Genomic DNA, 27,572 nt, shown 5'->3' with positions numbered 1-27,572 from the left:
TAAATCTCTCCAACCCATGAATATTTGAGCCTGGACCAATGTATATTCTGCAGATGTGTTTCCTGTAGAAATACTATGTCAGGSTTTAAGCGCTTCAGATGAGAGTTTATTTTAGATCGCTTTATTGGGCTGTTAAGACCTTTAACATTCCAACTTAGGAATCTAACAGCAGGTGAAGATGGGGAAGCTTTCAAATCAATGGACATGTGACCAGATGTTTATAACAGAAGTAGATATTTTGTTACTTCTAAGAAAGAAGTAACAAAAATGTAATTTTCATCAGTATTCATTCAAAAAAAGTGAAATTTATATATGTTGTAGATTTAACAGATAATGTTTGATGTATTCCAAGTATTTAGTTTTTCTATTTTGATGACTAATTGTGGGTTTTAACTATTGAAAAAGCAAATATGTAGAATATATTTAGTTTTACTCTGCTTGATTATCCAGCACACTAGCCTGGTCTTAAACCCAAATAGAATCTGTGGAGAATTGTCAAGAGGAGGAGAAAACACCAAACTCAATAATGCAGACACGTTGAAGGCTACTGAAGGAACCTGAGCTTCCCTAACATATCAGCACTACCACAGGCTGATCACCTTTATGCCGCCTGACGCAGTAATTAATTCAAAAGCAGGCCTGACCAAGTACTAAGTGCTTCAACTGTACATCGCAATAACCTGCACATATTTTTCAGTTGATTGACATTCCTGTTTAAAAAATCTTTAGCTGGTAGCTACTACAAGGCTTAAATCGAGGACAGATGGACATTAGTTTTTTTTTTTTTTTTGAAGATATTTCACATATCCAGGGGTCTGTCATTTCTGGAAGCTCACATTTGAGCAGCTTGAAATTGGTGAATTGCTGTTTAAGTACAGAGAGGTCCATCCTCCTTGGCGCATTCATTCCCAGTTGGATGTAAATTGGTGACCAGGTCATTCCCCACCTCGCTGTTTCTGTCTTTTTTTTTTTTTTTTTTGGAGTGGGTTGTGCACTTGGTCACATGAAACATGATGGGACTGTTTATGGAGTTTCTTTGGAATGGGTTACTAAGCAGGTTTATATATTTTTGAAAATTGAAACTCCAACACACAGGTTTGGGGTTTTTGTCTCTGGAATGAACCAGCCTTTGCATGAGGGTGTTGGCTCATTTGGGTCTTTTGAGAATGCTCCAAGGAGGACGAGGAAAATTGGTAAAGACTCCTGGATAGGTGGCTAAACGTATTCAAGAAGAATTAGGTGGAAGTCCAGTTGCCTTCAATCTAAACCTATTGTAATAGATGTGACCTAGATGAGAATATTCAGAGGCCTGTTTCCAGCAATATTGTCTGAGAAATGGGTTTTGCAGTTTTATGAGTTGATAAAAATAAATACATCAATCTCTTTAATGTGACTATCCCTTTGAGAATTGAATGACTGAAATAAATTACATTTTCAGACATTTTCTATGCTGTTGTAATGCACCTCTAATTACATTGACATGTCTGCAGGTTTGACTGACTGTTCAGAGGAACCTGCCACTGTTAAAGACCACATGCTTTACTTTGTCACTTTATCATTGCTGTAAACTGAAAATATGTTCCTCCCCTTCAGTTTATAGCATTAGGCATAAACTGAGATGGGTCAAAGAAGTCATTAAAAATATACAGTTTAGGGGAAGGTTGTATCATTGTACATATGATGGGATGGAAAAAAATCTAATGTGCGATATCCACGTTTCATTTCTTTGTAAACTTTAAGAAGAAAAAAAAAGTTAATTTTCAACAGGCAAAGTGTTAAAAAAGCGCTGGTTGTAACACCATTAACTTGCTGCTAAACGAGTGCATGATTTGGGACATTTACCTCCATCAGTCCAGTCTTTAAAAGTAGGTTTTCAAAAGCCCTGGGCCAGTGGTACAGCACACAAGTTACAGTGTCCTCTCAACCGTCTCTTTGTCTCGGTGACCAAATTGTCTCAGTTAATTTATTGTCTCTTTACCTTTAAACTACAGGTGGGTTGTGGAGATAAACACTGAGGCAGAGAGAGATAAGGCTGTATCAGCAGCGGCTTGTCAGGGAGTTTAGCCTGATCTCTTCTGTTTTTTATATTTGAATGCAATCTCCCACTGAACAAAAGCTTTCTGAACCCTCACCCGGCACTAATCGATTCCATCATTAGACTATTGATGTTACTAATTACTTTTATGAGTTGATATGGTTCTTCTGTCGCACACATAATGGTGAAAAATGGCTGCCTCCATAATGTGCATTGCATTTATTTTTCTTGCTTTTTATGGATTTTCTAAGCATGAATGCATTTGTTCTGAATGTAACCTTGCCTAAAGAAGCATCAACCTTTTTAGACTGAATCATGTTGCTGTGACGGATATGTTCCATATTTGATTGTAAGACTGCTGCCAACCTGAGATTGTCTTGCAGTTTGAGGTACTTCGTGGAGTTGTGAGATAAGCTGATTTGTTTCTCCCGTGTACTACCCCACAATAACATCCTACAGTAACTACACCTTTTTGATTGCCTGCTTTATGTATAGCGCAAGCTCTTGATAATGGATGGCTGTTGTGTAGAGGGCAAAGCATGGCTGTCCACACGCTGAAGTGTTTTAGAGCACTGAACCTTGAACATTATTGCCAGTGCCGTGTAACATGCTGCTGTTGCTGCATGAGAAAGAGGGTGAGGAGGATGCAAACTGAAAGCTATATAAATACACTTATGCACTATTTCCATTCTCAAGTTGGGCTAAAACTTGAGTTGTGGTTAGATTTAATTTTTTGTTTTTATAAACTGGAAAAAAATGAGCTTAACGCTATTTAGTAAGATGCAAATCTAATATATGTTACTTGTGGAGTACTCTTCATATGAATATTTTAGATCTTAATAGTTACTTCTTTGAGTATTAATGGATTTTTACCTACTGTTTTGGTGTACTGTCACTAATATGTGATCTGAAGTTACAAATCAAAAGTTTTTGTGCTAATTAAAATAATAGAGGCTGGTTGTAAATTAATTCAATTAAACATTTGTTCATATATAACGCTATTTCGTAACTATTTTCTTCCACAAGAAGTAACTTGTTTTACATTTTTGTAAAAGGTAAAACATCCTGTTCTGTAAACACACTTTAGGGGGAGAACGTCGAAGGACTCGGCATTAGAAAACCAATTGCAACAAAAATGTGTAGCAGCAGGAGCAACCTGATAAAAGCTTGTTTCTGAAATGTTTGTGCACATATTTTCTGCAGCCATGCATGGAGATAAATTGCTAAAATGTAAATGATGGATGTCTTGTTTATATTTTAGCATTTTATCTCGAGAAAGACCTTACCTTTACAAACCAGTAGACATATTCAAAATCTCTCTTGAATGGTTATTGATATAACATCTAAGATTTTTTTTTTCATGACATTAATTTAGTTTTTTTCTCTCTGTGACCTTTACATCAACCCTTTAATCAACAAAGAAAGTGAGGTCCTGAATACATGAATATATTGTACAGTTTTCTTAATTAATTCTACAGAGTTTAATTATTGGAGTTTTTTGAATATTACACAGGAAAGTTTAATTTAGACAGATTTTTTAAATTAATGTTGATCCTTGAAATTTACATTAAATATCTGATGAGCTATTTTTTAATAAAGAGATCAGTAAAATACAAAAGTTGAAGAATCAACTTTATAAGAATTTCATAGCAAAGGCCATCTCTGCTTGGTAAATTGAAGCTATCAACAAGTTGTCATTACCTCCCTAATTAAATGATATGATATTATTTGTTGTCTGGGAAAGTGATTTCGCAGCAGTGGCCGTGCATCATTACATTTAAAAAATATGTATATTTATAAGCACACAATTTACAAAGATCAAACTTCACCACACTTGTAAACACACTCAAACTAAAAAGAAGTTGAACTCTACGTTGTTGACCTAGCTCTTGCAGACTTTTACTAGGCCATTTATCTTTGAAGATGTTGTAAAGCTGTGTGCAAGTCAAACATACATTTCCCCAGAAGGAAACACTCCTACACTATTTCTCTGCTTCCCACATCGCTTTTTTCATTGTGATGAAACAGATGGCTGAGTACCTTAAAAAACCTGAACTCGTCTTTCTTTTTTGCTTCTGTTCTTTCTCAAACAACTGCCTTTGAAATGAAAGAGCACTGCAGAATGCTCAGATTTTTTATATTTGTAAAGTAGAGTAATTTTGTGTGAATACTTTAAGATTGATGGCTTTTTCTTGAAACTTAAAAATACTGCGGCGTTATTAGAAATAGATACTCGTAATATAAGGGATTTGCAACAGAGTAGGACGACTTTCTTGAAATGTACAGAATGTGTATTGAACTTTAAAAACGCAACAGAATAGTGCAGAAAAACTGATAAATAAAAAGCAGAAATGTTATTAGCGATGAGTAAAAAACGGTGCAATGATTGTGCAAATGCCAGCAGGGTTGTAAACACTTTATTCATGTGGAATATAGGTTTCACAGTCTCTGCCACAGTCGGCCTCATCACAAGTCATGAGGACGACTTGGAGCAAAGTACAGACTCCACATTAACAGAGCGTTACCAGATAACGTGAAAAACAGTTTTTTTCTTTCATTATTATTGCACTTGTGTTCAAAAACAACTGATAGAAAGAGATTAACACCTTTTCATGTCAAATTTCTAAACATTATTGAACCGAAGCAATCTTAATATTGTCTTTGTAGTCCATCCATGCATCCATCCGTCCATTTTTTTCCGCTTCATCCGAGCTTTGTCTTTCCAGTGATTTATTTAATTCCTGTTGCACTTTGTGTTTATATTGTAAACTTGTTAAATGTTGTGTATGATGTATGCAGCTTGAAATGGATTTCTTTTCCTCACAATGAACAAGAAAATGTTTATTATAAAGACAAGAAAGGTACATGTAAAAAAATAAAAAGTTGTTCAGTCTTCAGCATGTTCCAAGGTATAAACTCAAATATAATTATCGAGGCTCAATGTGGTGAGTAATTGAAAGGGTATGTCTGAATAAGCAGAACATTAACTTGTTTATTGTGATAAGCCAGAAGTGCTCTTCTAATGATGACTTAAAGCAAGAGAATATGATGTTGGAGCGAAGTTAATTATTGTTTTTGTACTGAAAAGACATAGTTATTTAATACAGTGTTTACTGTTTATTCAGTATTATGAACCTACAACTAACATGACCAGATTGTTGTGAGCAATTAATGACCCACGGCTGACGAATATTGCTGGCTAATAATTGAAGTGCATCCTCATGTGTACATGAGGTGCCGACCCTCTCAGAACTGTGGTCTGTAGCTTACATGTTGCCTTGCTGTGACTCATGATTGCATGAGATAAAGGTTATTGACTACGAATCTAAGCCAAGTCTCAAGTACTTAGAGGTTGAGGGTGTTGGGGGTATTTCTCATGGACTGTAGCTTCTTTCAGAAGGGTTTTTAGCCATCTCATAAGACAAAGACGACTTAAGCATTTGGCGTAACAAATTTTATGTCAACTTGGTCTCAAAATTTCTCAGACCTCAATCCATTTGAGCATCTTTACTTGATTTGTCACTTTCACTATGCTGTTAATATTTCATAAAATGACTGCAGAGGAAACTTTTCAATTAAGTTTTTATTCAGGAGAAGCAAGGTTCAGTGTGGAAAGTTTTTTTTTTCTGATCTATTTTGGGATGTTATGCATTTAGGTAGAGCGGAGTGGCACAACTTAACTGTTGACTTTAGAGATTTAAAGTGAGCGTTGCTTGTTTTCAGACAGAATCAGTACCAGTCATTGAAAATTGATTTCCATCCATTATGTGACTCACAAAGCGACTCTTGAAAACCTCAGTCATTTTTCTTTTTTTTTTTTTTGGGTTATGTATCTCTTTGAGCACTCTTGAGTTCTCCACTTCATGAAGTTTGCAGGAGGATTCCTGCTGGCCAATGTAAATCACATACAGTGTTCCCATGTCAACCAGGAGATGATTTGCAGTAAGCTGCTAGAGGAAATGACTTCTCTCTTCAGGGTGGCTGGTTGTTCAGGTCTGACTTTCCTCTAGTGAAAGGGATCAAAGCAATCATGGTTGGCCCTCTTAAGAAAGATAGATGTACAAATGTGAAGAATCAAATCTGCTTCAAAAGAGAACACCACTGGGAGACTGAGAGATGAGAGGGCAGTGAGTGAATGGGAAACCAGTGTGAAATCGCTCTTGTTGCCACACCATAAGAGAAGAGAACATAGCAGTCTCCTGCTGTTCAGAGTTCTCACAGAGTACACCAGTTCATAATGTGCTTGGGTGTATGTCAGGCAAGATTTCAAAGCAAAAAAGCACTTATTGTGACAAAAAAATTATCTTTTTTTGTTTGTTTTTTTACAGTAAAAACATCTAATGATATGGTAAAGATATAAGAGCTGTAGAATGTTAACAGTGAGAATGTTACTACTTTCAAACAGATGTTTGGTTTCCACTTATGATTTTAAAACAACTAAATATTAACTTAATCCAGACTTTTTGACATTTTCTTTTCTTGTTTGAGATATCACAAGAATAAGCTGTGCACAAATGAACATCCGTTTGGGACTGCCTCCAGCATTTGCTTAAGTTTACTCTCACTGGTCTCAGGATGTGTAGCTTGATCTGAAGGTTTTCAGCTTGACTGGACATGACGGTCTAATCAACTACAGATAAAACAGACTAATTTTCATTTGCAGGGACTTTCCAGACACACCTAATACATTTCCAAGTGTATCTTATTTGTAGGCCTCTTCAGCTTTTTTCTGAATATCTCAGTTTTGCTTTAAAAAATCACTACCTCCTAAAATAAAAAAAAGCAATCACAACAGTAGCTTTGGCAGTTTAAGAAACAATTATTCCTGGTTCTGCTAATATAATTGTATATTATGAGTACAGTTGTAATGATGCTATCTAACAGTTCTTTTGCAGTTTTTGATTTTGACACCCCGACTTTAGCTAAAATGTCTAAAACTAAACGTTGTAAAAGTGTTGTGATGAATATTATAAATTTTTTTGTTCTGCTTTTTCATTGACTATTCAAGCATAATCAGTGAAAGTTAGTTTGCTTGATTTAAATTTATTAAAAGGCTGTGGCAGCAAAATAACGGTTTCTCACAATATTAAAATGCAATGAGCTCCAAGCTGATTTTCAACTTTATTTTTTAAGCTACACAAAAAGTTCCAATGTAAGATCTATACATGCATCTTGCTAATCTTTGGAATAATGCCAACCAGAAACACAGTAGAGCAAAACTTTATCTGTTACATAAAGTTGGATATATGACCTCTACTTCATTTTCAGTATCTTAGGCTATATTGATTTTCAAAAGAAAAAAATAAAGCCAACAGCAGATATCTCATCCTGTTTGCATTTCTGTATCAGCCAAGACCTCTATTTTCAGAAGTAGAAGCACATTTCACTCAGATAATCTTCCATAAAGCTTTCTCACTTGATTCCTGGGTGTCCAGATGGGATTTCCCAAACATTGCTCAGTGTATGTATTAAAAAAAAATGGCTGAAGTGAAACAAAGAGGTAAATTTCCATTTGAAATGAAGTGCTGATAGCCTGCAAAGCATCTTTGATTTTGTCAAGTCTGCCTTGATATGAAGGCAGCGATGCTTGTGAGTGGCCTGTGGTTCTCATCCAATCGGTATGTGGCGTGAAAGCTGATTTCTTAGCTTATCGCCTGCTCACAAAAGAAACCTTGTGAGGAAGGTGTGACATCAAACACTATAGACATATAGAAACGCCTTCATTCCTCATAAAGTGGCCTTCCTCCATAGCTCAAATTGGCAGCAACAATCAGAGGCTCTATGCTATTCTACATTATGTTTTTTTTTCTTCTTAATCCTCTGCAGGTGTTTTTACTTTCGATCTAGTTTTGCAGTGTGGTTCATCACAATGTGCAGAAAAAAACATGGCATCAGTGCTGCATGTCCTTCTTTCAAATACAGGCTTGTTGCCTCGCATGTGCAGTTTTTGCTTGGGATTTTGAGCACTAGTAAGAATATTATCCTTCAAATTTATTCTTTGGATCAATAAAGAATATTTTTGACTTACAAGAAAGTTCTGTAGATTGTTCATGTGGAATTACCTTTTACCTCTTATTTTGCCACTCTCTCTCTCTGACACATTTGTCCAAATTGGTTTAATTATAAATACTCTATTAATACCAAGCTCAAACTGGTATTTTCTTCAAACTCCGGTAGAGGCTGTTCTACATTAAACAGAAAAAAACAGTCGTATTTACTACGTTTTCTGCTAATTGTTAATTGTTTGCTAATTGAAGCAAACAATGTCAGGCTCTGATGCCTTTTAGCAAACCTGTCGATCTTGTTAAGCATCAGCTAACTGTAGCCATCACTGGCAAGCTGTTTTATAATATTAATATGCATTTTATTTTGGTGTCCTTCAAGACGCCTAATTACACATTACAAGAAAAAACACACAATAGAAGAATACGCTAAAAGTGAAAAGTGAAAGTGAAAACAAGTTCATCTAAAAATTAGACTTGGTTTGCACTGGATTAACTTTGACTTGGCGCCACAGCATTTATGCAAAACATTGTTGAATTTTTAGCTTAATTTGTTTCTCTTGAAAGCATCCTAAAATGTCTGTTTTGTGATTTTCTGCTTATATAAAAACAATTTGAAATTAACTGATGTGAAGTAAATGTAAGCAAAGTAAAAGGTTGTGATGAATGTGCTCTGCGTGACATCAATCATGTTTTCTGTTTGTCTAAGAGACGTGAAAAAAATTGTTCATTTGCTCACCGAAAGGGAAATCGTTTTTCCATAATGGAAAAAGCAAGATGATCATAATACCAACAAAATGTTCAAACTGTGATCTTTAAATAAACTTCCCAACCTGTGGAACAGTAATGAAAAAATGACTGCAATTTTTTTAAGTGGATATTTTGAAAATTAAAACAATCATTGGGTTTATTCTTTTAGTGAGTGTTTTAGATGCACGTTTTCACATTTTTCTTGGGGGGGGGATCAATGTATTGTATAAACATCAGTGAAATTGGCAAAGGAGATTAATCTCTTTTGGAAAAATATTGACCCAATGAAAATGCGTTTTTGGTTAGATCTGCACATGGGTTCTATCTTGTGTATTAGTCACATCTGTGCAAGCAAAAAGCCTTCAGAGTGTGCTAATACATGAATGGCATAATTTATTTATTTTTGTTTGTATTGTTTTTTTTCCCTTTTCATTTTTTCCCCTCTTTGCTCCGTCCAGGTGGGCAGGCAATAAGGCTTGACAGAAGATGCGACGGGGGCGGTGGCTTGTCAGATGGCTGGGGACCGGAATGGCAATCCTCGCTTTGCTTACCCACAGCTGGGGCCTGGACACAGAAGGTATGAGCGGCCTGTACCTAGTCAATCATTCTCTGGCTTCTCCTTTTTCCACACTGCAAAGAGGAAGAAACGTGCAGAATGTGCAAAGTAATTCTTATTTTCTCTGTAATATGAACTGTTTATCTCCCACTGGCACAATCTGTTGTTTTTGGAAAATGATTCGCCAGAAAGGGGTGCTGTTCTTTGTGGATAAGTTTGGAAAATCGTTCTAAAATTTTGGGAAGTAAAAGTTGCTACTTAAAGATTCTTCATTCATAATGATGTCTACGAAATAAATACAGCATAAGTTATGCTAATAATATCCAATAAGCTGCAGATAAAGCTAGTTATTTTATTTCACTTGCTGAAGTTTAAGAGGTTCAGAGAACTGTACAAAGTTGCGCTGCGAAAAGAACATCACTCTTACAAAATTCTCACCTTCGTCTTACCCAAAACTTTAAAAAGTCATTATTTGAAGGATGAGTTTGAATTCTTCTTTTTTTGCTACACAGTTCACTGATCACAGAGGCTTCTCTTTGAATATTTTAGGTTTTCACAGTGAGAGTGCGATTTTTAATCTACCAGTCTCGGCGAGTTTGCGGCAGGTGCCAGTTAAAAGCGAACTCCATCCGTACGAGACTGACAGTTTTGCTTAAACACAGGGGCTGCCCAAAGCTGCACACACAGTGAGATGTGCCACAGTCGCTTAAGTGAATGGCAATATAGTCACTTATCTACTCTCTCAAAACCTTATGCTCTTTTGTTTTAATACGGTTTCATTTAGACTTTCCTTGCTTGGCTTCTTTGAATGCTTCACATGTTGTAAACACTTTTAGATTAGAGCTACACTTTCTGAATAGTTTATTGTAAGTTAAAAGTTTCTTTATTGCTCCCATGTAACAGTTTACAGATAAATATTAGTGTCTATTTATTATAGCTGAAACACTGACCTATTCTGGTCATCAGCTTAACATTGCTAGTTTTCGATTAAATCTTAAATTGAGGTCAAGTCTGCATTGATCTGTAAATTATCAAAACCTTACCAAACATTATGGAAAATCAATATAATAATTTCAAGTGTTGCTGGTGTTCTATGGTATTTAGGGATACTGACCTTGGAATCAATATTTTCTCTGTTTTATAGAATGTCTAATATAATCAGAAATGCTTGGTAACACTTATGTTGTATATCTTTCTTTTTTATCTTTAAGGTGAGGGTAGAAAAGTTCAGTTGTCTAGACAGCGTTTATTATCCACATCACACTATTTTGCCTCAGTCTTGCTGTCTCTCTCTGTGTTGTGGCTGAGACACAATTATCCTTTGGTATCCTTCATGTTCCAGCATCATTTTCCCACGTGTCTTTTTATTTTTTTCAAATACAGCCAAGCCTCCCTCCTACAGATCTTTGTGGACATTTTAAAAAAATACTGCAACTGAAATACCAGACATGGATAACTGCTAAAGAACGGCTTCAAGTGCTGGTTTAAATGATGTAGCGATGGCTTAATATCTCTCTATGCTTTGCAGAGGCTCTTAATGCACTTATAATGTTATATTCACTTCAACCTACTAAATGCTTGAAGCAGGTGACAGCTGTGTGATCTACAACCTGTGTGATTCAGCTCATAAATATTTGACAAGTTAAGGGTGCTCACTGTATGAAACATTGAAATTTGATCACCTGTAGCAAATCATTGAGTACAGAAAAAGGAAAAAAGGACATGGTGACGTTGTTGGAAAAAGTGACTTTGTCCTCACGTCACTTACAAAATGTGAAACATCACAACCTTAATGTCTTAAGGTTTTAACTTGTGTCAAATGTGTGTTAATAATATGCCATTATTCATAGAAAGGCATGAGTGTGACCATGACTTAATAATCATTTACCATCATTTACAGTCATTTACCATTTCTTAATACTAGTTTAAGTTTCTGAGTATATGTCTTTAAAAGGAGGATAAAAGAGGAGTAAAAAGTGTGTGGAAGAAAAAAACCTGTTCCACCACTGCTGTATTTTATTTTATTTTATTTTTTCATTTTCAGGGCATTTATTGGTTGAGAGTTGGTGTCCTCACACATTTTGATCTTTAATCTGGAAGCCTGCTCTTGTGCAGGGTTGAGTTTCAGCATTAGCTATCACCTTGATAGACCAGTGTAGGAGGTGAAACAAAATTGTGCAAAATGTGTACAGTTTTATTTAATTGTCATTTTAACAACTTTTTTAAAATCTGTTATGGTATGACACTTTTCCAATATAGGTAATACATTTAAAATCTTGAAGCTTGGTTTATAACATTCTAAAATGCTAAAGATCACAGAGTGACAAGAGTCACAATAAGTTTTTTTTTATTATTTAACTGAGTGTTGAAGTTGTAGGCAGAAATGATTTGTAGACCTACAAATGATCTCTGATTGGATCAGTGAGTGTATGTGTGTGTGTATCACTGATGGTGAGTTTTCCAGATGGGGCTGATGTTAAATTTTTTGCCATGATTTTCACTCCTCCCACCATTGCATTATTCTTTCTGTCAGAAACCAAGTCTGCCCCGTGCAAGGTCTCCTTTGGCTTCTGGGGACATAACGACTAAGTCTGTATTTGTTTTCACTCACTTCAAGTAGGACTGGCCCAATATATCGCAGATATATTTCTATAACAAGTGATAAATGTGTGCAATATTTATACTGCAACAGACTGCTTGGATTACAATATATTTTTAGCTGATGTACTCCAAGTGTTAAGAACCTTTTACATATCGATGTAACATTTAGCTGGCTGAAAAGCGTTGCACGGCAACAGATCCTCACACAGGACACAAGTGATGCTGTCCAAAATGCTAAAGATCACAGAGTGACGAAAGCACAGATGAGAAAGACGAGAAAGAATAAAATAGACATATATCTCACAGCTGACATAATCACTGCAGTGCTTACCATTATAGTGAAGGAAAAATTACATTTGTTCTTTTGGATAAAAAAAAAAAGTAAAGCTGTGCAACAGACACTTGTGTTAATTTCCCTCCGGTCTGATACATCTAAATACAACATAACCACCCGTCTTCATTAGTGACCAAACAAGTAAACAGAGTCCACCTGTGTTTAATTTAACCTCAGAATAAACGCAGCTGTTCTGTGAAACCCTATGAGGTTTGAACAGAGTTGGTGTGAAGGTGGTCGTCACTAAATACAGAACAGTACTGGAAGAAAACCTCTTAGAGGATGACTTGGAACAGGCGTGAAGGCTCGACTCTCAGGACAGTGACGCCAAATGGTCAGATCTGCAGAGTAATGGTTTGAATTGTGTCCAAATGACCCAGTCAATCTTTAGAACATAAATCAGATCAAGTATCTGTGTTACAACTTGGAAATTAACATACCATCCATTCAATCTGTCTGAGCTGGACCTATTTTGCTAAAAAGAACAGGACATATTTTAGAGACACTCCACAGCAACGGATGTAACCGCAGCAAACGGTAGCTCTTCAAAGTGTTGAATTCTTTGTGATAGTGTGTCACATTACGTCACACTAAAACGCATAAGTCTTTGATTGTAACACAACAGGGCAGTGTTTCTCAATCCTGGTCCTCAGGGACCACTGCTCTGTTTGGAGTTTCCCTTCTGCCAAACACCTGGCCTGAAGAAGTGGGTGATTAACAGGCGTCTGCAGCACTTATTGGTATGCAGGAGCTAAAGCTATCATTTGAGTCGGATGTGCAGGAGCAGAGACAGATCTAAAATATGCAGGGCACTGATCCCTGAGGACTACTGTCCTGACTTAGACTCTCATAGATCTAATCGGTGTGAATAATCAGAAGTAATATATTCATGCTGATTAGAATAAATCAGTGGGAATCTGATCGTCCAGGAAAATCTGGACAAGTCACTTTTGCAGAATTACAGGCCGATTTCCAACATTGTATTAATCTGCAAAATTATTGCAAAAGTTGGAAAGGTTTAATTTCAAATAAATCACATTTTTTCTATGAATAAAATTTTGATTATGCATCAACATCTAAATATTTCCCAATAAGGAATGGAATAGACAAATCCTAATCTTTTTTTTTTTTTTGTCACTGTAAGTCCAGTGTTTTACAACACTTCAACAGTGACTGATGAAATATTTAAATCCATCCCAAAGCTTGAAAGAGGAACACACTGTGTCTATACATGCAAATCTCACAGTCCACAAATCCAGATGTCACCCAAATCCACGTACACTCACAGGTGCTTAACTCCGCTTAGCAGTATCTGGGATTGTGTATCAGTTAATGTGGCCGTGGACACTTCTGCCATCAGCCTTCCCTTTCAGTCTTCCTCCATCTCGATCCAATCCTTCCGAGCCTTTCGCATCTGCACTTCTGTTCTGACCCACAATAGTTTGTCTATTTTTGGGATTGTCTGATCAGGAGCCAGATGTGCAGACTGTGTCTGACAGCAGCCGTTGCGGTCTGTGGGGTGGGGGAAGCAGTGGAGAAATGAGGGGAGGAGGAGGGGTTTTTTAATCTGTTCGCCACCAGGCTGTAATCAGGCCCTGGGCTTTACAAAAAAGGAGGGGGAAAGGGAGGGCACTGTTGTGAAGGGTGAGCCGCCTGTGGTGTGTTCCAACAGGCCCATCCTGGAGCACAGTGTGTGCGGGCTGATCTGTGCACTTAGACTGTGATTGCAATATTTGCCCTGTGCTCTGTGTGGTTTCCCTATTGGGGAATGTGACAGCCGACCCTACTGTCACACAGACCTGAATGGTAACTGTTTGTTTTGTTCATCCTTAATATTAATTTAGATATTAATTAGTGAATAGTTTAGATTTTTATTTTTGAAAATTTTCATTAACTTGACTTTTTAGTTAACTATTTGAAGTGCACGCATTTAGTTAACTTTATTTGTCAGTTCTTTATATTTTTGTTAAAAGCAACAAATTAATTTATTTGTTTTGAGTTACCAGTTTCCTTTGGAGCTGCTGCTGGAGGGTCACAGAAGAGCTCCAGCTAATTGACATCCATATATGGTTGGCAAACCTCCTCAGCGGGCCATTCCATTTGTTTGCCAGGGGACGGGGAAATTTGGTTTTCTTTCATTTAATTTGACCAGTTCTTTAATGTTTCTTCTATTTGGTAGTTTCAGTCCAATGTTTGTTTAATTTAAAGATTTGGTGTTGTATTGATTAGTATTTATTTAAGTTTTTGTATGTTTAATTACCCCTTGTGTGTCAGCTGTGGTCTGATCAGCCACTATTTAAGCTCCCCTCATGTCTTGTTTGTTAGGTCAGTTTTGTGCTTGAGTTCTTTGTGTTACTACCTGAGTTGGAGTTTGTTATGTTGACCTCAGTTTTTGGGCCCAGTTCTTCATTGTTTAATTATTTTTGAACTTTTTTGTAATAAATTAAGATTATTTTTGGATTCCATTCAGTGTCTCTCTGGCTGGTTTATGCAAGAACCCTCACAGGGAATAAAGGGAGTGGGGCAATGAGCTGGGGTAATCTTAACTGGGAAAGTGGAATCTGCCTAGGAGAAAAGTAAAGTATACCCTCTGTTCTTCATTATCAGCCACCAATAATTTACATCACATCAATTTCTCATCTCCACCTCGGTCTCTGAACCAATATCAATTCAACAATTATCTACAAGGAGATGTAGTCGGAGTCAGAGAAGTAATGAATCTTCTTTTTTCTTTATGCAAAGACCCAGTTTAAAAATCATGAGTGACCCAGGCTGTCTCCATAGCCTCATTATTAACCGTCTCTTATTAAAAAATTAGAACTATTTTGAGAAGTTATTTCAACTTTGAGAGGTACAATGCATAAATACTTCAAAGAAACTCACATTTTGCAAACACTGGATGGGTTTTAACATTAGCTGCATTATGTAGACTTTAAGCAAGCTGGATGATGTCTGCATCCTGTGTTCCCTTGAATAAATCCCTGAACTCTGTCACCAGAACCGCATGACTGCATTCACACAACTGTCATTTATGCTACAGTACTGCTGCGGTACAACTGAGGATGACTAAAGAACACTGTCTGAACTATGCATGTTGAACGTTTGTTCAGAAAATAGAAATATTGTTAGTATTCTTAACTTAATTGACAAGTATAATGCAATGTCAGAAAGTGAGGACAAAAAGTTGCCTGTTTATGCAGCAGAAGAGCATCTGGCTTAAGATCAGTCTTCAGTCCTACATTTGACTGCATATCTTAAGTTTAAAGATTTTTCTTTAAATGGACCTCGGAGAAAGCAGAAAAACATATTTAGTTCATTACCCTGCTTAAAAAGGATATTATGTGCTGTAAGAAATTGAGTATCATGATTATTGAAGCATTTTCACTGCAAAAATTGTCCTACTCATAGTAAAACAATATATATATATATATATTTTTTTTTTACAATAGTTGTCAAGTTTTCTAACTTTTAAATTTTTGCTGGTTTGTTTGAGCTTAAGAATGGGGGGAAAAATGTCGTGAAATCAAATGTTTCCATTGCTACTGAGTCTGAAGGTATTTCCTAATGTAAACATGTTGACTGGCCCACAGATTTAGCAACATAACCAAGCATAAATTAAACTCTTAATTGCTTTTGCACTTAACTTTCTTCACTTCATAGAGGAGCGAATGACAAGTTGCATCTTTGTCTAATTAATGCAAATTAAATATGCCCTTCTACTATAGCACTTTGCATCTCACAGTAACAAAACAAAAAAAAACAAAAAAAACACACTTTAGGCTGTTGCTTGACCACCATTGTTAATCCCTCATTATCACACATGGGAGTTTATGGTAATCAAGTGAGTGTTAACGGCTAGTAGCATTAATCTGGCCCAGGAGAGCATTTACAGAATTAGGTATTATTCTGTATGATCTGAATCGTAATGCGCAGTTTTTAGAGCTATGTCTTGTATTTTGCCAGCCTGCTGCTTTTAGGACCCTAAATATGTGGACCGACTACATACCACTAAGCCATTTTGCTTATCAACTTGAACCTCTAGAACAGTGTTGGACTGGTCCTCAAGGCACACTGCCCTGCATGTTTTAGGTCTTTCCTTGCTTGAGCCTGGCTGATTTGAATTGATGATATTACATTGCATCAAGTGTAATATTTAATTTCTATTTTTTTTAATTGGTAGTTTAAGGATTTTATAAATTGTGCTTTGACACATTGTGCATTTGTCCAGTATAGTTGTTTTTAAATTTGCTACAGAAAGATTCCACTTGCAGTTTAAGACTTTTTCTTCATTTACAAAGTTACCGTGTCAATTTCTGCCTGGCGACATGCTTTTTTTTTGTATCCTGTTGCTTGTTTGGCTTTGTTTTTAAATGTCAGGTAGTTTGATTCCTTCAAAAAAATAAAAAAATAAAAATCTTCAAACGCCATCTCCAACATCAGAGAGAGTGCAAAACAGGAAGGTCGCTGGCTGAGCAGAAGACGTATATTTTAGGGGGAGAGTGAAGTCTGTTAGGCTTCGTATCAAAAAAGCCATTGAACTAAATTAAACTTGACAGGTGCAGCTATCACAGTGGAATTAGAGTATGTAAGACAAACACGACATATTACTTTGACTATAATAGGAATTAATTAAATATTCCATATTCAACTCATGCAAATATCATATTTAAAGCATTATCTATGGTTAGAATGGAGTAACATATATTAATGCTCATTTGAATGTCAGCGAGCATTTTTCTACTTCCCTTTTAACAGTGTATAAAACATGGCATGGGACTGACATGCCTAAATCAAAATATCTAGATTCTGACTTTAAAGCATTGTTCAACCTTACCTCAGTAAGTTAGTATTAGGCATGTAGGTGCATTTGAATGAAATATAATTTAATCATGAGCTATTTTACTGATTTTAATCAGAAGTTGCAACTTGTATACATTTATTACATATAGTGATCTAATAAACCATTTATTTCAGTAATTTTATTGATTATTGATTATCTGATGAGGCCCTAAAATTCAGTTTCTCAGAAAACATAAATATTACCTAAGATCAATTACTAAACTACTTTTCATACAGAAATGGTGTACAAAAAAAGTGTCTATGTCCTGAACATTATATGCACTCTAGACTTGGTCAGGGCTCCTTTTGCTGCTTTTGCAAGAACTACTAGATCAGTGTGATGCAGCATTGAGGCAGTTAGAATGTGATTAAGCTGAGGTATAAGACGTGCCTGGTTCCAGTAATGGTGGCATTGATACTTATTTGTTCAGGTGCCTGCTGGGAAATGAGATTAGTGATGCCATAAAACTTGTCTGTCGGCCGAAAGAAGCATGAGATGCTCAAAAAGTTCCTGGTAGATGACTGGAAAATTGACACTAGACGTTAAGCAATAAGGATGCTGTGCCTCTTCCTGCAGACGCCATAACTTTAACATTCCACATCAAGATACCTCTGGTGTTGTATGTTGATCAGATGTGGGTTAACATAATAAACGCTACACTACTGTATCCCAAGTTCACCTCCAAATTCTTGAATAAGCCTTATTTCATAGTTCTTCCCAATATTTTCTTTTTTTTTTGCTGTACCTTTTGTCAAAAGCATAATTTGCGACTTGCGACTAGCCAGCCAGTTTAGCAATGACAGTGACCTTTTAATGTTTTTCCTCATTGTTGATGGTGTTGGTGGCCATTTCATGAACAGCTTTCATCAATAGACATAGTAAACTAATTTTTCAATGACTTCTAAATTGTCTGTGCTTAACCTGTGACAAAGACAAGTACATTCCACTTTGCTCCATTGACTTGGAAATTTCTCTGCATTTTCTAAAGATAAACTTTTTCTCATTGCTAGATTAAACTGACAGATATTATTTGACAGTAAAGCCTCCAGTCTTTTTTTGCAAATCTGTGCAATCGTATTGGTGAATTCCATGGCGCGTCTTTATTTAACATCTTAGAAGATTGTCAGTTACAAAAACGGTCATACTTTGTTTAGATCAATATGCAGAGACTCTGTTCAGAGAAATAAAGTAATTAGATCCGGCAGAACTTCGAACACGTTCCGGGGGAGGTGGGGGACATTGAGTCTGAGTGGACCATGTTCCGTACCTCCATTGCCGAGGCGGCCTATCGGAGCTGCGGCCGCAAGGTCGTTGGTGCCTGTCGCGGCGGCAACCCTCGAACCCGTTGGTGGACACCTTCGGTGAGGGATGCTGTCAAGCTGAAGAAGGAGTCCTACCGGGCCTTTTTGGCCTGTGGGACTCCAGAAGCAGCTGATAGGTACCGGCGGGCGAAACGGCATGCGGCTCGGGTTGTCGCTGAGGCAAAAACTCGGGCGTGGGAGGAGTTTGGAGAGGCCATGGAGACAGACTTCCGTACGGCTTCGATGCGATTCTGGTCCACCATCCGGCGTCTCAGGAGGGGGAAGCAGTGCAGCACCAACACTGTTTATAGTGGGGATGGTGCGCTGCTGACCTCAACTCGGGACGTTGTGGGCCGGTGGGCGGAATACTTCGAAGACCTCCTCAATCCCACCAACATGCCTTCTGTTGAGGAAGCTGAGCATGGGGACTCTGGGCTGGGCTCTCCAATCTCTGGGGACGAGGTCGCCGAGGTGGTCAAAAAGCTCCTCGGTGGCAGGGCCCCGGGGGTGGATGAGATCCGCCCGGAGTTCCTTAAGGCTCTGGATGTTGCGGGGTTGTGTTGGCTAACGCGACTCTGCAATATCGCATGGACATCGGGGGCAGTTCCCCTGGAATGGCAGACTGGGGTGGTGGTCCCCCTGTTTAAAAAGGGGGACCGGAGGGTGTGCTCCAATTACAGGGGGATCACACTCTTAAGCCTCCCTGGTAAGGTCTATTCAGGGGTCCTGGAGAGGAGGGTCCGTCGGATAGTCGAACCTCGGATTCAGGAAGAGCAGTGTGGTTTTCGTCCTGGTCGTGGAACACTGGACCAGCTCTACACCCTCAGCGGGGTCCTGGAGGGTGCATGGGAGTTCGCCCAACCAGTCTACATGTGTTTTGTGGACTTGGAGAAGGCGTTCGACCGTGTCCCTCGGGGGGCCCTGTGGGGGGTACTCCGGGAGTATGGGGTACCGGGCCCTTTGATACGGGCTGTCAGGTCCCTGTATGACCGCTGTCAGAGTCTGGTCCGCATTGCCGGCAGTAAGTCGGGCTCGTTTCCGGTGAGAGTTGGACTCCGCCAAGGCTGCCCTTTGTCACCGATTCTGTTCATTACTTTTATGGACAGAATTTCTAGGCGCAGCCGAGGTGTTGAGGGGATCCGTTTTGGTGGCCTTAGGATCGCATCTCTGCTTTTTGCGGATGATGTGGTCCTGTTGGCTTCATCGGAACGTGATCTGCAGCTCTCACTGGAGCAGTTCGCAGCCGAGTGTGAAGCGGCCGGGATGAGGCTCAGTGCCTCCAAATCCGAGGCCATGGTCTTGAGCCGGAAAAGGGTAGAGTGCCTTCTCCGGGTCAGGGGGGTCGTCCTGCCTCAAGTGGAGGAGTTTAAGTATCTGGGGATCTTGTTCACGAATGAGGGAAGAAGGGAGCAGGAGATCGACAGGCGGATTGGGGCAGCGTCTACTGTGAAGCGGGCGCTGTACCGGTCCGTCGTGGTGAAGAGAGAGCTGAGCCAAAAAGCGAAGCTCTCGATTTACCGGTCGATCTACGTTCCCACCCTCATCTATGATCATGAGCTTTGGGTCATGACCGAAAGAACGAGATCACGGGTACAAGCGGCCGAAATGAGTTTCCTCCGCAGGGTGGCTGGGCTCTCCCTTAGAGATAGGGTGAGAAGCTCGGTCATCCGGGAGGGACTCAGAGTAGAGCCGCTGCTCCTCCACGTCGAGAGGAGCCAGTTGAGGTGGCTCGGGCATCTGGTAAGGATGCCTCCTGGACGCCTCCCTGGTGAGGTGTTCCGGGCACGTCCCACCGGGAGGAGGCCTCGGGGAAGACCCAGGACACGCTGGAGGGATTACGTCTCTCGGCTGGCCTGGGAACGCCTTGGGATTCCCCCGGAGGAGCTGGAAGAAGTGGCTGGGGAGAGGGAAGTCTGGGCCTCCCTTCTGAAGCTGCTGCCCCCGCGACCCGACCCCGGATAAGCGGAAGAAAATGGATGGATCCAGTAAAATATGATTTTTATCCAAATAGGCGGGTAGAAATTATCTTTAAGTATGAATAATAATTCAAAATATTTCTGAACTGTTGAACTTTCGATAAACAATATTGTATGCCTAAAGCATTTCTGCATATTTAACGTAGTGAAAGGTGTTTATGATAGCAGCAAAACACCTGTACCTGCCTTTTTATCATGGGACCATGAAGTCCAGTGAATGGTGGACTCGAGAGATGCACTGTTTACAAACAAATCTAGCTACCGTCCACGATGTAAGCCTGGCTAATAAGTAACCTGGTTCAAAATCTACAGACGTCAGTGAGAGAGGATGCAGTCCTGCTAGAGTTTTGCTACATGACCCAAATATTAAGATTTTTACCATTTCCATTTTGTTACACCAGCACAGGCACATTTTTGAAGGATGCATTTTTTTCTAAGAGTAAATGTGCATTTTGTGATAATTGTTTCTGTGTGTAATTTTGACAGTTTGTTGAATTTTTCCAAGGTTATATATATATATATTGCTTGATTTTTATTTTTTTTCTTTCAGACTCTACAGTATATATTTTTTTGATAATGTTTAGCAATCCCCAGCAGTGGTGAGGTTTGCAGAAAAAATTCTACAGAAATTTTTCCAAGATTGACTGTTCTCCATCCCATAGAGCATATACTGCACACTTGGTTTCCCTTCCATAGAAGGCAACCTGGTGTTTCACCATCTCTCACTAAGACATTACAGACAGGTTTGATTGATGTGAACTCGATGGTGTTGTAAGGCCTGAAATAGGAGCGCTGTAGTCCCATCTTGCTTCACACAAGTTGGATACCTCTCACCTTCTGGCTCTATTGACTGTTAATGTGCAGCACAAGTGTATTTGTACAGCACCAGTGGGATAAAGAGCACAGTCAGGTTGGTCCTTGTTAGCACTCGGTGGCTGCTTTCAGATGTGCTGGGGATTAAAAGGTGCAAGCGAGGCTAGATTAGGTCAAGCTGTCTCCTGTTGCTGCAGCACTGAATGAGACATGAGACGGCTTCTGTTTTATTTGCAGTTCAGAGAAACCTTCAAGTTAAAAAGTAGCATGCAGTCCAAGCTCAGAACACAATCAAGAAGAGATCTGTAGTTAGTCACAGGTGTTACCTGTATTGAAACCTGCATTTTCAGCCTTTTCATATTTGTACTTTTATCACCCAAAGGCAGAATTGGCTGAGGATGTGGTGGATTGTTCCTCTATCTATGTCCATAATTATAAGTCTTTTACTCCCACTTTACCATCAGTCCATTTGTTTGTTCTCTCATTCATTCACCTTATCCCCCATCAAACAATAGGTGGTGGCATCAGTCAGTGTGTGATGGGCAGGGTGCATCTTGGTCAGAGGACCAATTCATCACAAAGCAACACAAAAACTCCATGCATAAAGTTGTAGCATCTTAACATAAGGAGGAATTGAGGACTTAAGGGGCTAAGAATGGAAAGAATGAAGGACAAAAGGAAATGTGGAGATAAGCATAAATGTGTACTCTTTATGCTTATTTTATTTTATTTTTTTACAATTATCCAGCAGAAATCCAACTCCATACCTTTCCAGACTTTCTGCAAACCTTAGTATATACGATACAATGAGCAATGGGACGGTGAAAAGATCAGAAAACGGCAATTATACCGTCCCATTATGCTGAAAAGGATTTTAAATAGAAAACATCACTTGTTGTTAAAAGCTTTAAATATGTGAAGCAGTGGGAATGTGAGCATCAATTTTTGCTTTGAGATTTTGTGTATGTATTCACATGCAGTGCTCTGATCATAGTATACGTCTGTTGTCACTGCAAATGGAGGTGCTATTCTTTATCTCTGCTTGGTTCTTCCTCTTTTCTTGGAACCTGACTCCTTAGATGTCTCTCCCCTACTGCCACGACTACCACTTAAAACCTACACACACCTTCGCACACATCCAAAACGGATCATATGATCCTCTAAAAAGATGTGAGTGCAGGAAACTTTTATGCTCTGTACACGCGCACATACACATGCATGCTCTTTGGGTTGGCAAAGATTTTTTTCACATCAGACTTGCAGAGTTTTTTTTTTTTTTCGTTTTTTTTTCTATGTTGCTTGTTTGTGACTCAGATTTCAAGGTGTGACCCACTTCCTCTGTTCATCATGTTGCTATTATGGGAGACTCCATTTCCTTAGCAAAGAGGTACGGGTTTTCTAATTGCTCCAAAATTGTTGACTGAAAATTAACAGTGCACATGTCTTAAGGAGCTTTTAAAGATGGATATATGCACATATGGATAATAACTGTATTTTGCAAGTCATTGCAAATCTTTAGCACAACAGCATTCTAACATACAATCATATGAAATTTTAAATTTTTCCGTAAATTTGTTTAAAATAATCTACAAATGTGAACATTTCTTAAGGCTAAGAAATGTCAAGGTCGTATCCAGAACTTTTCCTCTGAGCGTTATGTGCTTCTAAAACATGGCTCATGGGTATGCATATTTAATGAGAAAACTACCCTGTTATGCACCTACTAACAGGTGCACGGTTGCACAACTAAGGACTGCAACAGAAGGTGGGTGTGAAATACTAGACCGGTGGTTGTTGATGTGTCATCTTGCCCATCTCTGATTACATGTAATCTAAGATGACCCAACTTGGTAACAAGCCTCACAAAGTTCAAAATGTTTGAAAGAGAAACAGCATTTTAGGAAAAGAGAGACAATTTGTGTATAGCCATGACTTTAAGAGCAAAATGTGTGTTTCTTGATTGAGTGTTTTAATGAGCCTCTGCTGTGGAATCTATTTCTAACAGAAGGAGATATTACTCACCTGTTGACCAACACTTTGAGCTGCTATCACACAGTTTCTTATCATGCCACATGTGTTTGTTTATCTAAAAATGTATTTGATTTTTGTCTGCTTCGACCTCGTTAATTATAATGAACGTATATTGTAAAAAATGGTGGAAAAATGTACACTTTAATGCTGAACAGGTCATGGTCCCTTTGGCTTAATCCTACTTCTATTATTTGATCATTTTGCAAATTGTTCATACATAGTCTGAGGGCCCCCAAGGGATCAAATAATTATTAGTAAAAAATAGTCTTAAAATAGACTTCCCCGCTGTGGGGTGAGCAGTATCTAACTTTTATAAATAAAATTTAAAAAAATGTTGTACATGTTTGTTAAATCTATGTAGTGACAACATGCTATGAGACAAGATAATCTGTTAGAAAATCAAGCTCCTCTGCCTCGTCCCAGTTAATCATCCTCGTGTATGCACTGCTCACACCCTCTTCCCTTTCCTGGAAGGGTAAGCTGTTTTGCCGCCATTAGCACAATAACTAGTATGTACATGCAGTGTGACGGTAACAACCTTCTTCCCATATATGTGGCTTCTACCACAGAGGGGCGTGTTAAAATGGAGTCACATCGTTCATGTATGTGACAGGACTTTATCTTTAACAAACTACTAAGATAAAAGCTGTGACAGCATCTTAAAAGCCACCATTTTTGTACTGAAGGATTGCTTAATATTTTTCCTCTAAATTCTCAATCCCTGTTTAACATTTTCTCCCCTTATAACATGTCTCCTTCTCTTTTCCTTAAAATCGCTGTATTCTTGCAAGGACTTTTTTCTCCTTTTTTCCCCCTAACTTCAGAGCTGTTTCTTAAACGTTTGATTTTTTTTTTATTATTATTCCTGCTCTCCTTCCCTCTGGCTAAACTGTGCTCTGACTCCTTCAGACTGGCAGTATGAGGGTAAGAGGGCAAGATTCTTTTGTCTGTTTTCCCTTTGTTTTATTAACTTCTGTATTTTGCCGTTTTCTTCTTTGCATTCCCTTCCCTACATGCTGAAAGACGTGTAATCCCAAGCATTCCTTACATCAGCAATGTTATCTTTCAGTGCTTGTTTATATAGAATGACATGTCCCACCCCCTTCACTGCCTCATCTGGTGCCGTTTGTCAAGCTGCCATTACCTGTGTCCCATGAGCTCATACCATCTAGCTGTTGTGACCTCCATCTGCAAAGCTTTTCTTCCCCTTGTTCTGTTCACAATGTTGCCTTGTGCTTTTCACTGCCCTTTGTCTAGTTGTCAGAGTCGTACAGTCAGTTACTCTTGATGATGCAGCTACAGGACTTATTGATTGCACTTGATGTAAGAGGATCCGTCTGTGTGACAGGAGGATGCTCAAACAGTTCTTCGAGGTGTGCAGTGCGAATCATGAGCTGTTATGCAGATTACATGACCCTTTAAAATGACTTGATAACAATATTGCATCACATTAACATATAACAAACTGATTTTTACTTGAATTTGGATGTGATCTCTCCCTTAATACTCAAAAACTAATTGAGTACAATTTTTATTGACTACAGCTGTATTTGCTTTACCCTCGTGAATTATAAATCTGACCACTACAATGTGCGAAAAACAAAAGCAGATGCCCGTTTTACAATCTAAGTTATAAAACCTCCCTTGTTAATTATTGTTTTGTGGGAAACTGTGCATAAACACCTCTTAAATTGCCTTTACTCTCTGAAGTATCCAAAAATAAACAGAAACTGCTTACAAATCTCACAACTCTGATACTCCAAATGCTATGTTACATTTCTTAGAAATAAGTCTGTCTGTGATCTTGTTATGTGTTAATATTAACAAGATGATTCTTGTTTGTACAAGTGGTGCTTATTGCAAAGCTCAAAATGGGCAGAAGAAAAAAACAAATACATTTGAAAATTACCCAGTGCTGAGTTCCAGGCTGGTACTCCACGTGATTTATTGAAATCCATGCCGTTTACATTCTTTAACACACTGTGACCTTTCGTTGCAGCATACACTGCATGCTGACAGTTTGGGATGCTTCAGTTTCTTCACTCTCACAGATATTTTAACCCTTCTGTGAGATAGCTGTAATATGTTTCTCCCAAACAGGTTAAGCTCAGGTTAAAAAGCTGCCGTGGTGTTCTGACAGCATGTCACCTAAAGTACTCATAGATTTATCCTGTTATTCTAAAGATTCTGTATATTTGTCTTGACACACACTCACCTTGCTCCTGCTGATGGTGTTTACAACCACAGCTCTATTTTGATACGAATCTTTCACAATGTGGTTCTTATCGTCTTTTAGGGACATTCTAGGGAATTATTTGCAGATAGAACTTAAAAAACCTCTATTTTTAAGTTGATAAAGTTTAACATGTTGATTTATAAGATGCACTAAAAAGAGCTCCCTCTGGTGCACATTTGGCGTTGGTAAATAATCCCGTGGGCACAGCTGGTCACATGATACAGATAGGAAGTCCCTGGAGTGTCTCAGTTACTTCTATTGTCAGTGACTAAAATTGACAGGGTCTTAGAGCGTCTTCTTAGCAGGAAACCAAGGTGTAATCATTAATATAATGCACCAGAACAATAATACATATACGGAAGCCCCTTACGAAATAGACCATGATTTATGAAACAGATCTTACCAGCTGTATCTGTTGCAGGTATCACAGGAGTTGAGTTTGTCAGGGACTACCAGTACAGCTCATTTAAAAATTGTAGGGATTAGATTGGGGCACGCCTAAAAGTACATCAGTGCATTTTCTGATTATGTGAACTGATCTGAACTGTGGGTTGATCATCACAGCTCCACTATATTTGATGACATGTTTTGTTGTCAAGCTTTTGATAAAATGTCTTCAAAAATAATTTTTTTTATCCAGAAAAGGTGTATTTGTTTCATAGATGGACAAATACACCTAGTTGGTAGTACTGTTGCCTTGCAGCAAGGAGGTCCTGGGTTCAAATTCCTGCTTATGTTTTTTTGTGTGTGATATTTGCATGTACTCACTGTGCATGCATGGGCTCTTTAGGTACACTGGCTTCCTCCCACAGTCCAAAAACACGACTGTTAGATTAAATTCTCTCTCTAAATTGTCCTTAGGTGTGAGTATGAGTGTGTTTGTGGTTGTTTGTCCCGTGTGTCTCTGTGTTGCCCCGCGATGGACTTATACCCCATCCAAGGTTTGCCCCACCTCTCCCCCAGTTACTGCTGGAGATAGGCACCCCTGCAACTCTGCAAGGATAAGCAGGTGTAGAGAATGGATGGATAGATGTTTCATTGATAAATGTATTATAACGAATTATAAACTGGAAGGACTTCATTACTCAACTGTGCATCAAATATTCTCAATATATGTTCTAGTATAATGTGCGTTCTCATATTTAAGAATGAGCTAGCTTATCAAAGTGCACAATAACTGGGCTCCTGGTAAAGCTGTGGGCAAAAGTCTTAAAATAAATACTTATTATAGACACTTGGCAACTCCAAAATGTCACTCTCTGCTGCACTCTTTCACTGACTATCTCCTTACTGTGTGCGGTGGTGGCATGATAAACCTGACGGCTCATCCACCCTGAGTTTGTCACAGTTCCAGTTTGAAGAATACCTAGGAACAATTTGAATCTGTGTCTCTTTAGTAAAAAAGACACTAATTGGTAGCTAATTAAGATACCAAACACCCTGATCAACTTAAAAAAGAAGAGCATAAATTTACAAGAAAACTACCTCAGCTATAATATTTCATAGAAATTAAGAGAAAACAATAATTGTGGAAGATTAATCTCTTGAGATATCTTACACTCCTTTATGAATCTTTATGTGGAAGCTATGTCAGCTATGCCTTCATCACGCATCATATTAAAATTTATATTTTACTGGAATGTTTCTTGTGCAAAAAAAAAGCAGGTTGAGCTTTATGTGTGTCTTCTGATACTTCTTTTCCTCCTTCTGTATTCAGAGTGTAAGCTGTCTCGGCCGGGCCCTCCTGCAACCATAGTGACCATAGACGAGGAGAGTCCCAATGGTATGTATTTATCCACCGATGATTCACACATATATCTTCTTATTCACAGTTTATCAGATTATAGTAACTGCTGCTGCACTCGAGTGGAGTGGTGTGCTTTGTGAAGTTGTTTCTGTGCTACAGGGAATGTTGTTCACCTAATGCAATACATATTAATACATGTAACCAATGAACTCTGCAGGATGAATGACTGCACTGGCTTATAGGTGAGGACTTTTCTTAGAGGCATGTTTATTCAGTCACTGACATGTACTTGTGCTCTCCTTTCAGGCTGAAAGTAAATAGGTTCTAATTCCACTAGATTCACTCATGAG

At 38.5% G+C, this 27,572-nt stretch overlaps 1 protein-coding gene and 1 long non-coding RNA gene across 11 annotated transcripts in view; both read left to right on the top strand.

The window, feature by feature from the left end:
* The window catches only part of LOC103476800 (protocadherin-15), a 197,137-nt gene that overhangs the window by 57,039 nt on the left and 112,526 nt on the right, over positions 1 to 27,572 (top strand). For 8 of the 10 annotated variants that reach the window (XM_008429400.2, XM_008429399.2, XM_008429402.2 and 5 more), the window contains 3 exons: positions 9,246 to 9,364; positions 24,149 to 24,163; positions 27,193 to 27,258. In XM_008429400.2, the coding sequence (XP_008427622.1) occupies positions 9,274 to 9,364; positions 24,149 to 24,163; positions 27,193 to 27,258 (172 nt within the window). In that variant the 5' untranslated portion in view covers positions 9,246 to 9,273. The remainder of the gene's footprint in view (positions 1 to 9,245; positions 9,365 to 24,148; positions 24,164 to 27,192; positions 27,259 to 27,572) is intronic. The other 2 variants (XM_008429397.2, XM_017309063.1) reach the window with 2 other exon arrangements.
* On the top strand, positions 14,042 to 14,743 carry LOC108166967 (uncharacterized). Its single transcript, XR_001777367.1, has 2 exons — positions 14,042 to 14,084; positions 14,285 to 14,743. It is a non-coding gene; the product is annotated as an uncharacterized LOC108166967 (long non-coding RNA).

This window comes from Poecilia reticulata, linkage group LG15 (genome assembly GCF_000633615.1).
Source record: "Poecilia reticulata strain Guanapo linkage group LG15, Guppy_female_1.0+MT, whole genome shotgun sequence".
NCBI classification, from domain to species: domain Eukaryota; kingdom Metazoa; phylum Chordata; class Actinopteri; order Cyprinodontiformes; family Poeciliidae; genus Poecilia; species Poecilia reticulata.
The sequence above is the reverse complement of the archived record's forward strand: the minus strand, read 5'-3'. Positions and strand labels throughout refer to the sequence as shown.